The sequence below is a fragment of the Leuciscus leuciscus genome (assembly GCF_965113295.1).
Source record: "Leuciscus leuciscus genome assembly, chromosome: 11".
Classification (NCBI taxonomy): domain Eukaryota; kingdom Metazoa; phylum Chordata; class Actinopteri; order Cypriniformes; family Leuciscidae; genus Leuciscus; species Leuciscus leuciscus.
Window position 1 is genome coordinate 2,126,224 of NC_138735.1, and position 14,167 is coordinate 2,140,390.

The 14,167-nt window shown below is 37.7% G+C and overlaps 1 protein-coding gene and 1 long non-coding RNA gene across 5 annotated transcripts in view; one reads left to right on the forward strand and one right to left on the reverse strand.

The window, feature by feature from the left end:
- LOC309509222 overlaps positions 1 to 14,167 on the reverse strand; it is a 138,147-nt gene that overhangs the window by 120,492 nt on the left and 3,488 nt on the right. The window lies entirely within an intron of this gene.
- The window catches only part of piezo2a (piezo-type mechanosensitive ion channel component 2a), a 190,527-nt gene that overhangs the window by 90,837 nt on the left and 85,523 nt on the right, over positions 1 to 14,167 (forward strand). Inside the window, exons 6-11 of one of the 4 annotated variants that reach the window (XM_082183793.1) lie at positions 1,904 to 2,204; positions 3,874 to 4,087; positions 11,782 to 11,950; positions 12,780 to 12,914; positions 13,109 to 13,144; positions 13,240 to 13,366. In XM_082183793.1, the coding sequence (XP_082039919.1) occupies positions 1,904 to 2,204; positions 3,874 to 4,087; positions 11,782 to 11,950; positions 12,780 to 12,914; positions 13,109 to 13,144; positions 13,240 to 13,366 (982 nt within the window). Of the gene's footprint in view, positions 1 to 1,903; positions 2,205 to 3,873; positions 4,088 to 11,781; positions 11,951 to 12,779; positions 12,915 to 13,108; positions 13,145 to 13,239; positions 13,367 to 14,167 lie in introns of those variants that run through there. The other 3 variants (XM_082183794.1, XM_082183795.1, XM_082183796.1) reach the window with 3 other exon arrangements.

The window sequence follows — 14,167 nt, forward strand, 5'->3', positions numbered from 1 at the left end:
GTTGTAACAATACTTGAATTCTATAATAATAATACTTAACATTACATTTGACAGATTTTTTTAAAGTGATATTTGCTTATTCAAGAATGACAGTTACTCTTGTTCATAGTGACTCTAATTCATGTGATTTTATTTTTTATTTAATATTTTTATTTTGTTTTACTTTATTTTGTATAATTGTTTGGTTACACTTTATTTTAAGGTGTCATTATTACAGTGTAATTATATATTTAAGTACTGAGTAATATTAATAAACTACATGTATTTACTATAGGGTTAGGGTAGGATTAGGGTTTGGTTGAGGGTTAGTTGCATGTAATTATGCATAATTTACTGTTATTACTATGGTAAGTACATGTAACATATGTAACAAGGACACTGTACAATAAAGTGTTACCATTTTTTTAAAAACAAAATATTGCTACTTTTTACAATCATCAACAATCATACTTAAGCCATTGTTATTTTAGTATCATTCAGATTCTATTATAGTTTTTATTAATATTTTGAATGTTTTAATGTTTACATTTTATTTTTTATAAAGTTTTAGTAATTTTATTGTTTTTATTGTATTTTTTTTAAGTTTTTTGATTTTGTACAATATATCTATATAGTTTATATAAAATGTTATTTCAGCTTTAATAATTAAGTTAAACTAAATGAAAATGAGAAACGTCGCCTGAACACCCTAGCAACTACATAGCACTGGTTTTCACGACAAATACCTCTCACTTTCTTTAAAACTAGTTTTTCTTTGTTCTGAAGGAGGAATAAAGAACTTTTCCCTCATATTTCCTTTCATAAACGCTTGAAGAGTGACTCTAGACAGCGCTGTCTCAACAGGCCGACGGGATTTAATCAAGCCTTCAGACCTTCATCCTGTTCTAGTCTTTCTGGATTCATTTAGCCTGTGTTAACTTCATTAGGAAGGAGAACAAGTCACTCTCTAATGCCTTTTATAAAGAATCTTGGAAAAATGCCCGTTATTGCCATAAATTACACAGCAGTGGATTCAGCTTCGGTTTTATAGTGAAGTTTAGTGTGTTCTTCTGACGCAAAACACATGAATTCTTAAGATTTTTTTTATTTTTATTTGTGTGCATGTTTTATTTTCCTTGCGCTGGATGTGATATGACATCAGCAGTGAGATACCACTGAAATCTGCATACACCTGGGAGTTTTAATCAGCCTCTGGTTCATAACAGAGACTGGTACATCAGTATCCCATAATAATGTGGCACTTCTGACCAATCCAAGCATTTTAGAAATGTTCAAATGTTCTATGAATATATAATACCAGTTTAGGGTCGGTACGTTTTTTAAAAAATGTACCGACTCTTCTGCTCACCAAAGCTGCATTTATTTGATTAAAAATACAGTAAAAACAGTAAAATTCTGAAATATTATTCCAGTGTAAATCATCTGTTTTCTATGTGAATATATAGTAAAGTGTAATTTATTCCTGTGATCAAAGCTGAATTTTCAGCATCATTACTCCAGTCTTCAGTGTCACATGATCCTTCACAAATCATTATAATATGATGATTTGATGCTCAAGAAACATTTATGATTATCATTAATGTTGAAAACAGTTTCATATTGTTGTGAAAACTGATACATTTTATTTTTCAGGATTCTTTGATGATTAGAACGTTTAAAAGAACAGCATTTCTTTATGTCTTTACTTTTCAGCAGTAGTGTGTGTGTGTGTGTGTGTGTGTGTGTGTGTGTGTGTGTGTGTGTGTGTGTGTGTGTGTGTGTGTGTGTGTGTGTGTGTGTGTGTGTGTGTGTGTGTGTGTGTGTGTATGTGTGTGTGTACAACCATTGGATTTAGGTAAAATTACGAAGTTTAAGAGAACATTTTAAACTCATACTTTCTGTAACATCTGTTGTCATGTTTCAGGAAAAGGAGGATGAAGAAGAAGACAAGAAAAGTGAGAAGCAGGAGCTTGAGGACGAGCTGCTGTTCGAAGACTTTGAGCTGGGCGATGAAGACTGTGCTCTTCCCGAGGATGAAGAAGAAGAAGAAGAAGAAGGAGAAGAAGAAGGAGAAGGAGAACTTGAGGAGGCCGACGTCGAAGAAAGCACCAAAATGAAGATCCTGCGGCAGATAGCAGACGTGGCGTCCAAACTCAAAGAGATCATTGGCAATCTGATTACCACTGCAGGAAAAGTAGTCGTAACCATATTATTGGGCCTCACAGGTGGGTAGTGTTGAGACCCACATCACTCACCACATGCGATCAATACGCAGCATTCATTTATAAGCTGAAGATGAATAAAAGCTCAAGTGTGTTGTTATATCCCAAAGCTCAAACCAAAAGAAATATGTAAGGGATAATAATGTGCATCCAGACAGTTGTTATCTCAGAATAAACCCCGACAGGGTGTTCAGGACCCCGACGCGATGACATTATCTCGCGGATTGAGTTGAAATATTTTATTAGCTCATTAAACCCAAAGCTTCTATGAAGAAAACTGTTCCTAGCAAGTGGTTTTGAGCCTAGACACACTAAAAAGGTCAAACAGAAGGAACATAATAAGGGATAATGACAGTATGTGCTTCTACTGAAGCCGTCAGCCTGCATTATTTCAAATTATTTTTAAAATATCGTTTTTAACAGCGGAATTCCTGGTGAAAAACTACATTACCCATGATGCTATGCAGAAAATTCCACCAACCACAGAGTCAGAATAGCTCTTTAGCTCCGCCCACTCCCATGAAGCACTGTGAATGACGTAACAGTCGATCTCAAAATACTTCATTTTATATATTTATATATATATATATATATATATATATATATATATATATATATATATATATATATATATATATATTTATATTTCTGTGTGTGTATAATCAACATTTGTAAATTAGTATTTTTTATTTGATTGTGCTGTTTGCAATGCTTCATGGGATTGTAGTTCTTTCCCTCACTAAAGCCTTTAAGTTCACAGTCTTGTTCCTTTTTGTCTTTTTGCCTCTTTTTCAAAAACATTTTGCTTCAAATCAAAGTTTGTAATGTTGTGATTCTCCTCGTAACTGGTTGGCTTGGTTCATGGCTTTTAACCATAGACTGTAAAAAATATGGACAAAGCGTCTGTGACGTCACCCATAGACTTTCTGAAGAACGGTTTTGAGGCCGTTTATGGGGTGTATGGGCAGCGCCATCTTGTACGATATTTCAATACAAATGTTCAGAAAAGGATACAGAGGTGGTATGATGTGTTGAGTCAGATCATAGCCGAGACGTCAAATTTCAGGAATTCCACTCGGCGCAGCCTATGCTCGTTATCAGCTGTCAATCAAGCTGTCAATCGCCCTTATTTTCCCTTATTTGTCATACATTTTATATCTAAATACGATCTAAACTAACGAGTTAGGAAAAAATCCACTCCCCTCACAGTTGTCAGGCACTCGGAACCTATCGAAAAATACAATAAAAGTCCATGGGACCAACCTGTAAAAACATGAATTTATGCTGTGAAAACGGACATTTTAACATGGGGGTCTATGGACATTTGCTCCCTTTTGGGACCTGCCCCTAGCGGATTTTCGATGTATTGCAGTTTTTCGCACTTCCGGGTAGGCTTCATTTTTCAGATTAGAATGTTGCCGCTTGCTTTTAACTCTTTAATGAAGTTTAATGGAATTAATGGAAAAAATACTTGTATATGTATGTGCATATAAATATGTGCAGTGCACTTGCAGAGAGACTCCGCCCACACGCTCTTCTGATTGGCTGTGATTTTTTATTGATTTTGTCGCATCTCGTAGTCACGTCAGTTGTCGCTGGAATCTTATCACATCATGTCTGGTTTGGACACACTGCAAATGACTTTCCTTTGCCTTCTCTCGATGTGTGTCAGGGATGATGCTGCCGTCTTTGACCTCCAGTGTGTATTTCTTCACCTTCCTGGGTCTGTGCACCTGGTGGTCTTTCTGCCGGTCCTTCGACCCTCTGCTCTTCAGCTGTCTGTGTGTCCTCATGGCCATCTTCAGCGCAGGACACCTCGTCATGCTCTTCCTATACCAGTTCCAGTTCTTCCAGGAGGCCGTTCCTCCCGGGAACATTTACGCCAGGTGAGACCACAGAGCCTGAGCCTCTCAAAGCCGGGGTTTAAAGTTGGTAGTTGTGCTCGTCTTTTCTTCTCTATTGTACCGTATATCTGAGTGAAACGCTTCAAGAACAAATGTGGGCGGGGCTTGATTGTGTCTGTAGGGAATTGATTGGATGATTGTGGTTTGCTATTGGCTGATCTCATGTGAGTGACTGGTTAAAGCCCCGCCCTCGTCATCAGAGAAGAGAAAAGATGCTGCAAGAGGAACTTATTCTGATTCAAGATTACCAGGAACATGAGTTTAACACAATAGTGATGATGTGCCCCGATTAATCATTTCTAATAAACATCAAGTGTAGTGTCAGTTCTGGCAGGTCACGTTAGTCAAGCTCGCATCAGTGACTCTCAGCTGATCCACGTCTACCTATAGGAATACGACGCCTATCACTGTATACATATATATAAGCTCCTTTAGTATTATCAGCAGCTATCGCGTTTCTCAGGAGTGAATTACCCTCCTCCCTCCCCAGCTCCACCTCTCGCCCAGTCAGGATTTGGCATTCTGATTCCCCGTCGAAACTATGAATTATGTTGTACTTTAAAATCTTGAATGAATGATATCGGCATACATTGGTTCTGTTCTGTTTCCCCTAAGGGGGGTTATTGCTGCTAGACTGCACGGATGCGCAGGGAGTTCTCGCCCAGAACAGAACCATACCGCCAATCCAAACTTTATACTAATTGTCAATCGTATTTGACGATAGTGGTCCTGACAGAAACTGCTATATTCCTTAAAAACAAGATTTCATGGTGTCTTAAATGGGGTATGTAATGAAGTTGGGTATCAAGAACACTGGTGCTGTAAAAGCAAAAATAAGAATATTTTCTTACTTAGTATTTTTTGTCTTGTTTCCAGTCCAAATATCCAAATATTCTTAAATCAAGATGCATTTAGATGAGTAAAATGCCATAAGATATTATGTCTTGTTTTCTGGGAAAAAAATATATAAATGAAGTGAGTTTTTGCTTAAAACAAGCAAAATTTTCTGCAAATGGAGTAAAAAAATAAAAATGAATTCAAACGGAAATGAGATTATTTTTCTCACCCCATTGCTGGATAATTTTGCTTGTTTTAAGCAAAAACTCACTTCATTTAGATTTTTTCCTGCCCAGAAAACAAGACATAATATCTTATGGCATTTTACTACTTTAGTAAATGCATCTTGATTTAAGAATATTTGGATATTTGGACTGGAAACAAGACAAAAATACTAAGTAAGAAAATATTTTTTTGCAGTGAACAAATGTATTGAGGATCAGTTCTGCCGACGCGTTCCCACCCTTTTTAAAACATCCTGTGAATGAGCACCAATGCTTGACTTGCTGGAGTTTGTGGATCTTCATTGGAGCGGCTGAATGCTTTGATTGATGCCGTTGCTCGTTTTGCACGTAAAGCCCGCGTGCAGCCGGATCCCCTTACTGTGGCCAATGAGATTACAGAGCTGCTGAAAACCAAACACAATTAGAACGATTCGGCGAGCGGGAATCCTACATGTGAGTGAGCTCGTCTGTCTGGTGGCCGATGGGCTCAATCATGCTAATCTAGCGACCTAGCCTGTTTAGCCTTGTGGCGTTACAGCGACTAGCATCCGGTGTCGATCTCATCCAGGCATTGAGGTCAAGCTATCATTAAAGTGATTAAAGGATGAACATTAATGGGCAGTTCTGGTTCTGCATGCTCATTGATGATCACTGAGATATAATTAAAGGTTTTTATTTTTATATGGTCTGTTTTCATTTTAATTTTAGATAAAGTTTTAGTAATATTTGGGTTTTTGTCATATTTTTATTTAATTTGTCTGTATTAATTTTTAGTTTTAGCTCTTTTAGTACAGTACCTCACATCAAGTTAAACTAAATTAAAATGAGAAATGTTGCTTTGGCATCTAACTGGAATATAATGTTTATTTTTTCCCAAAATATTTCAGTTTATGTTTATTTTATTTCAAGTAAATCATTTTTAATGGGTTTTAGTTTCAGTTTTAGTTATAGTAACCCAACCTCTAGAGGGTTCATACAGAAAGTGAACAAAAATATTTGATGATGTGCATTAATTATTGAAGAGCTGATGTGGTTTGATAGCATGTATATCTGGCTAGAAAACATCCACTAAAGCTCCTGTTGCCTGTTCGGCTCATCGGTCTTCATCGGGCTCATTTGAGCTTGGCAGTGTTGGTTTGCATCTCAAACGACCGACTGTCACACTCTATTTCAAAAAGTTTGATTTAAAGAGTCAATATTCACGTTGCTTTCAGAAATCTTGATTTAGTTGTGTGTTGTCTATGGCTTCTGTCCAGCGTTCAGCTCCAGGAAAGTCCTCAGTAAAGTGCAACAGACATGGAATATCAAACTCTACACTAATGATTTTTTATTTGTATAAGGTTTATGGAATATGAGCTGCACATTAAGCTGGACGTTCTTGATCACTTAGGTCTGATGGTTTGATTTGACTCCATGTTCATTTCATAGTCACTCACTGACCTTTATATTGTTTCAAACCTGTATGACTTTCATTTGATCTGTGAAGGTAATTTAATGAATGTTGGAATATAATAGTTTTTGCAATGATGATGTGAACGATTCTGCATTGATGCATAAAAATGTAAGAATTGATTTAAAAAATGTAATTAAATAGGCCTATCATACATATTAATACACTGTTTTATTGTAATAAAATAAATAACTCTCATCATATATTAATAAAAAGGTTGCGTATGTCCTTTAGAAGTAAAGCATTTGCGTCTGATGTTCACATTTACCTACTTTCTTGAAAGCAGACACACAGAAACACAGAATTATCTCAGAATATATCGGTCTAGGCGAGGATTCACGTAAACAGTCATTATGTCTTAATTGAATGTAAAAAAATCTGATGTGTAACATTATATTAGATCCATACGTTAGTACTTGATATAATAAACATGTTTTTGCACGTGACGCACGCACGTTTGAGCTTCTGTTAACCATATAAGATGTGCTTTATGTGCTTATATGTGAAAAACAGCTAAATAAAAATTAGTTTATCATATAAAGCGGCCGATCGCGTCTCATTAGAAGACTTGGATTGAACCGGCTCGCTCCGTGAAACACTTAAAGTGAAGTTTTCCAAACCTTATGTTATAGGAAAATTACATTTAAGGGGCTTAATGCAACACACATAATTTTTCAAGAGATTACTTAAGGGAAAAATAGATACTCAAGGGAAATTCTTAGGGTGTATGATGTTTCACCTAAAGAAAGGGCTACTTTTTGCAACACCCTTAAGTTTAAGGGAAACCTAAGGGCGTTCTTAAGGGAAAGTTACACTTAAAGTGCTTTATGCAACCAGGCACAGGTATTTATAGGCTGCTGTCACTTTAAGAGCGAGTGCATGAATCCAATATAATGTTACACATCTGATTTCTTTCTCAACTGTTTATGTTCACTTAACACCGTGTGCTAACTACACGTGACGCCGCGACGTGCGATAAAGGGTATGTTCTCCATGTTAATCAGAGTGTTTGTCCCCTAACCAGCCGCGACGGCGACACGCGATTATTCTATTTTAGAAACGGTTTCTATTTTTCTGCGACGTCGCGCTGGAACAACAAACACAAAGTGTGTCAATGATCATCTCAGGTGCTGTTTATGTGCTTTATTTAATGTTAAAAGTGTGTAATGTGACTCTGAATATCATTTAGTGCTCCAGCTTTGTGGCTGTAAAAGATTCTCACGTTTCTGATTCACCTCAGATCTGGAAATTAAACAAATGGAAACAAGAACGTTCAAACTGTGAACAAACAAGTGTATTATTTGACAAAGATTGTTTTAGTAACTCAGTAGTCTATGTATTTTTGATAAAGTTTAAATGGTGTAATATTTGTGAATTTGATTATGTAGCGACTTTTCCATTTTCTTGCGAGTGCTGTCAAGATTACTCTCTGGTGCCGCGAGACTCCGCCCACACGCTGTTCTGATTGGCTGACTCCGCCCACACGCTGTTCTGATTGGCTGACTCCGCCCACACGCTGCTCTGATTAGCTGACTCCGCCCACACGCTGCTCTGATTGGCTGACTCCGCCCACACGCTGTTCTGATTGGCTGACTCCACTCCGCCCATACGCTGTTCTGATTGGTTGACTCCACCCACACGCTGTTCTGATTGGCTGACTCCGCCCACACGCTGTTCTGATTGGCTGTGGGTTTTGATTGATTTTGAAGCATCTTGCAGTCGCGTTGCGTCTAGTGTTGGACAGACAAAGTATTTGTCGTTGGAATCTTATCGCATCGCGTCTAGTTAGGACACAGTGTAAGACATAACCGAAGAATACTTGCCAAGACGGGTATTTTAACTTACTTTTGTGTGCAAAAGATGAATTTGTTCACGCGCTGTCTGAAAAACCTTGAATGGTTTAAAATTGTTTGAATGTGTAAATTAGCAAGAAAACACGTGCAAATTATAAACTTTCACTCTATGATCGTTAAACTTAGCAATTTATCCGTGAATCAACTGCGATCCGTTGCACCTCTAATCAATATGATGAATCGATATTCCCACAGGCAAATCTAGATGCTTCAGAATGAAAATGCACTGGTTTTGGTGTTGCCGGCGGCCTCGGAGAGCCCAGGTGTTTCTCATTACGACAGGACGGCTCTTGGCCTGCGCTTAAATCACACAGCTGGTTTCAGGGAGCGCTGCTGCATGCGAGAGAGAGAAAACAATCAAACGTGACTCCAAAAGCCTCTGAGAACGGTAGATGCAATTCTTCTAAATGAAGCCTGGATGTGAGTCTCCAATGGCAGGCCTGTATTATTCTGACACTAATATTCCCCAACGGCAGCAGCGAGCCTTCAAAAGACCCATTAGCTGCGGATACGAGACTATAATCGTGCAACTGTTGCGTCTCGTTAAAAATGCGTTGCGAACGTCGCCCCCGAACGCGAGGCTGACAGCAAGACTCTAGAAAGCCTCGGCTGTTTGTTTGGGTTCTCTCTGTTACACTAGATTACTCGACAAGACTTCAAAATGGCAAACCCATGACCCAACACTACAAATAAACAATCGCTCTGACCTCCGAAAAGGTCCAATTTTAAAATTGTAGCTCCGCTTATTTGGGGTTGAATCCACATCCTGAAACCTCATACGCATTCAAAGCCTCTATAAAAGACATAGATACTACAAATATGTCAGATGAGGTTTGAACCGAGCTCAGAAAACACACAGCGAAGTGAAACGAGCCAAGCCAAACGCACAGACGTGTGAAGGAATCCTGATACCTTTCAGAAATACAATGTGCGGGAGAAGAATAAAAGAGGCAAACGTGCAAAGAAAGCAAATCATAAGCGAAGAAATATGCTTTACCAAACCCACATAAGAATTAAGTGGTTTTTACAGGGTTTCTTTCTCAAACAAAACCTGAGAAACACCCTATTAGAAAAACATTTGGCGATTTGCGAGCCGCTGCGTCTGGGATGAAAAACAAAGAGCTTCTCTTCGACAATCACATAAACAGCACAATCGCTACCAGCTTCTCGTGGCGAGGACGCACTTCTGATTACACACTAGACATGTGGAAATGCCAGAGAAGAGCCTATTTTGGGTAGAAAAAATGTGATTTAGCAAAACCCATAGATTAGAACCAAATGGTTTTATGTTGGTTTGTCTGTTAGGAGCAAGTTATTACTCAAGAGTCGACTTGTGCATAGTTTGAAAGGCTCAATGGATGTATCATATTTCCTTTAAGTACAATACTGTTTGTATTCGCAATTGTATTCATGCAAGGATTCTTTTAATTATAAAAAATGTCAGTAAATGCATTTCTGATATTACAAAAGATTTCTATTTCAAATAAATGCTTTCTATTCAGCAAAGAATCATGAAAAAATATATCAGTTTCCACAAAAATATCGAGCACCACAAAATTTATCGACATTGATTATAATCATAAATGTTTCTCGAGCATCAAATCTTGATTTCTGAAGGATCATGTGACACTGAAGACTGGAGTAATGATGGTGAAAATTCAGCTTTGATCACAGGAATAAATTACACTTTACTATATATTCACATAGAAAACAGATGATTTACACTGGAATAATATTTCACTGATTTTACTGTATATTTGATCAAATAAATGCAGCTTTTATGAGTAGAAGAGACTCTTTCAGAAACCAAAAAAAAAATCTTACCAGCCCAAAACTTTTGTACACATAAAAATAGATGTAAATGATGCAATAATGGACGCAGATTAAAAATATAGAGTTATAAAATGAATATGGATAGCAGACGTAAAAAAATAATAATTGGTTTCTGAAAGAAAAAAAAGATGTGCAAGCAAAATGCAGACGTTGGCAAGTTTTCATTTCATTTATTTATTTGATTTATTATTTAATAAGTTTGAGGCGTAGTTCAGATGTCCTCTGAATCTAGAGGAGACACATGTGAGATTTATGCGTCGTAACAGTTGTGATTAAAGATCTTTCTGATTTGTGTCCGCCGTCCTCATGGCACCTTCTTCTGCTTAAGAGAGTGTTTAGTATGTATTGGCCGCTGCATTATAAATAGCAGCTCTATCCAGCAACATTTCTGCGCTTAAACTCGTTATTTTCAGCCGTGGTATTAGGACTTGGATGTCACGCTTAGGGTTTGGATGAATCATGAAAGGCGAGATATTCTGACTTCATATTTTCTCGATGGCATGAGGTAGCTGCAAAATGAACATCTGGCAAACCACAGTCATTTAACTAACGGCACCAGAACTATAAAACCCAGTGAGCGTGTGTTTGTCACCTTATCCATTTTCAGTGGAGTTTTAGCTGCGAGAAGCGGACGTTTTATAGATTTCTTCAGCTAAATATGACACCAAATATTGGTTATATGTAATTAATGTAAGTTACGTTCAAAGCCACGTCTCTTTATTCTGCATGGGAATGACACTCCTGTCTCAAATTATAGTGTTTTATTTGGGAATGAAGAGCTGTTGAGAGTGTCCTTATCTTGGTCTCTTTATTCATCCCTTTTGTCCACTTTTATACCCTGTTAAATAGGCATCTGCTGTTATTTTCTTCCTTAGCAGTCCAATTTAGCTTCCACTGAAAGAGAGAGAGAGTAAAAACAGGGAAAATAAACACACGTTTAACCCTGAGAAATCTGGAGTGAATTAGCAGATCTTCTCTTATGGTTGAAAAATGTACTAAAGTGCTTTTTGATTGGGTGATAATCTTATTTTTCTTTCCCAGATCATTACATTACACACACACACACACACACACACACACACACACACACACACACACACACACACACACACACACACACACACACACACACACACACACACACACACACACACACACACACACACACACACACATATATATATATATGTACATACATACAGTAGTCAACATTTGAAGTGGATCATAACCTTTCATCAAAGTTATACATGAATTTTGAACAATACCCGTTCTTGTCTTAGGACAACTTTGATGAACTTTTTTGATCCTCTTTAAATGTTGACTACTGTATATATGTGTCATATATATATATAAATTGTCTCCATGACTCGCATCCATTAATTTAATATCGCATACCTTCACTGTATTCTTGTAGAATCTCAGTAGTTTTCTGTAATGTATTATTAATGAATGAATAATGTTCCTCTGTCTTGTCCTCAGTCTGTTTGGCATTTCTCCTGTGGTGAAGACGGACTGCTCACACACCTGGATGTTTACAGTGAACCCTGACCTGCCATGGCACCACTTTGTCAATCCCATCATGCTCTTGGTGCTGTATTATACTCTGGCCACACTCATCCGCCTCTGGCTTCAGGAGTCCGAAGACATGGTCAGATTACACTCTTCTTCTTCTTCTTCTTCTTCTGTTTTTCACTGTGATATTCATCGGATTATGAAAGTAAAATGTTTTGAACACTGTTTTCTGTTGTTCCTATTCCTGATACTCGTTTCCGGCAGTTCAGAATCACTTCTTTCTTCACTTTGATCTGTAAACTTTGCAGAACTTTTATATTCACAAACAGCTTTATTACACACTACATGAAAGACAATATCCAAACAAAGCATTAAAAGGGCAATTTAAAGGGAAAATTCATCAACATATACAGTCAAATCCAAAATTATTCAGACACCAGATATCATTTTTGATCTTTTTTCACTAGTGTGATCAGGACACTATAGTTCATTAATGTAAGTGAGGAGAACGAAATAAAGCGAACTGTGACATATTATACCCAATAATTCTTCATACAGCGACTACCAGTGACATTTATACAAATTTGGGCCCAAAAATGATTGGGACACTTTGAGCTGATCATGTTTTGCTGAAGTGTTTCTTCTTTAATTGCTAATGCTCTTTTTACACACAGACTGAACACAATGAAGCATTGCTTGGTGATTGGTTGAGCTAAACTGGTATTATCTAATTGTGTAGTTAAATTTAACAGCTGACAGATATTCAACATAATTCATGTGTGAGACAGTCTAACAGAAGGACGGACAAAACCAGTCAAATATCCACTGAGTTCTGCTCATATTTCATTACCATTTTCTAAACTATAGCGAATAAACTGAGATAATGTGAGAAATGGTGTCTGAATAAATGTGTGTTTGACTGTATATGCAGCACATTTATGATTATGATTGTGCCTCTTCATCAGCAGGAGAAAGAGAAAGAGGGAGAGCCGGAGGGAGGAGAGGAAGCTGAATCTCCTGACAGCAATAATGTGGTTTACACGGCGGACAGGAGAAGACAGCTGTGGAGAATGGCACACTATCGCACAGACCAGAGAAACGTACGAGTCATCAGCACTTCACCATTTCCATAACTCCATATCACTCGTTTTCACGTTTACTATTACAATCTTCCACCATTTAACCATTTAAAATGCTTGTTTGTGTAGCTAACACGTGCACACCACATACACTTGCTGTGAGATGTGATGTATAGATGAATAGTCATCATGAATTGTTCTCTTGCATGTTTCAGCTGCTCTCCACACAACATGGCTTCAACTCACCCGAGGTTTGTGTTCGTCTACTGATCACCCATAACCATACATTATTACATGAGTCTCTCAGTATAAATACTGATGTTATAGTGCTTCTGAACTCTCTCAGGTGTTGATTGTCACGTCTAACGGAGCTTCGCTGGACTTCACGTCAGCTCCTCATGAGAATGGGCCGAAGTCTGTGGAGCTCTACTCAACCCCTCATTATAGACCAGGACAACCCGAGTCTGATCCACGTAACTTCAACTTCAACTTTATTTATATCCCAGCAAACACAGAACGTTCCCCTAACTTTCCCGTATTGGTTATTTTTTTGGGAACCAAACAAGAATGTTCTAGGAACGTTCCCTGTAGGTTATTTTAAAAGGAACGTTCCCGGAACATTCCCCTAACCTTGAGGGAACCTCTGGGAACGTTCTGGGAACCAAAAAATTGTTTGCTGGGATAGCACATTTAATAGCAACGTCGTTGCCCAAAGTGCTTCACAATTAACTAAAAACAATAAAACATACATTTATCAAGCCTAGCGGATGAAGGCATGACTACACACTCTTAGACATACCCCTCACACAACTGTATAATGAGATCAGTGTAGAGAGAAATAAAACTAAATAAAACCAATGTACAATACCCTTAACTAAAAGCTAAGTTCAAAAGATACGTTTTTAACTGAGACTTAAAGATTTCTATTGTTTGAGCTAGCCGGATATGAAGGGGAAGACCGTTCCACAACTCGGGAGCCACAACTGGAAAAGCTCGGTCACCCTTAAGGGACCGCCAGCAAAAATTGGCTCGTTGATCTTAATGTCCTTCCTGATATGTAAGATCCTAAAAGGTTAGCAATAGTTTGGGGACATGTTATGCAATGCTTTAAAAACCATTCATAAAATCTTATGTTACTTATCTTACGTCTTATCTTACGTAAGTCTTCCCCTGTCCTGCGACCAAACTAATGCTCTGGAGTGGCTCAGTGTTTATGGGGTGAAAGTTCAGACAAATGCTTTCCAGGAAAAAAAACTGACGAGACTATTTTTCCT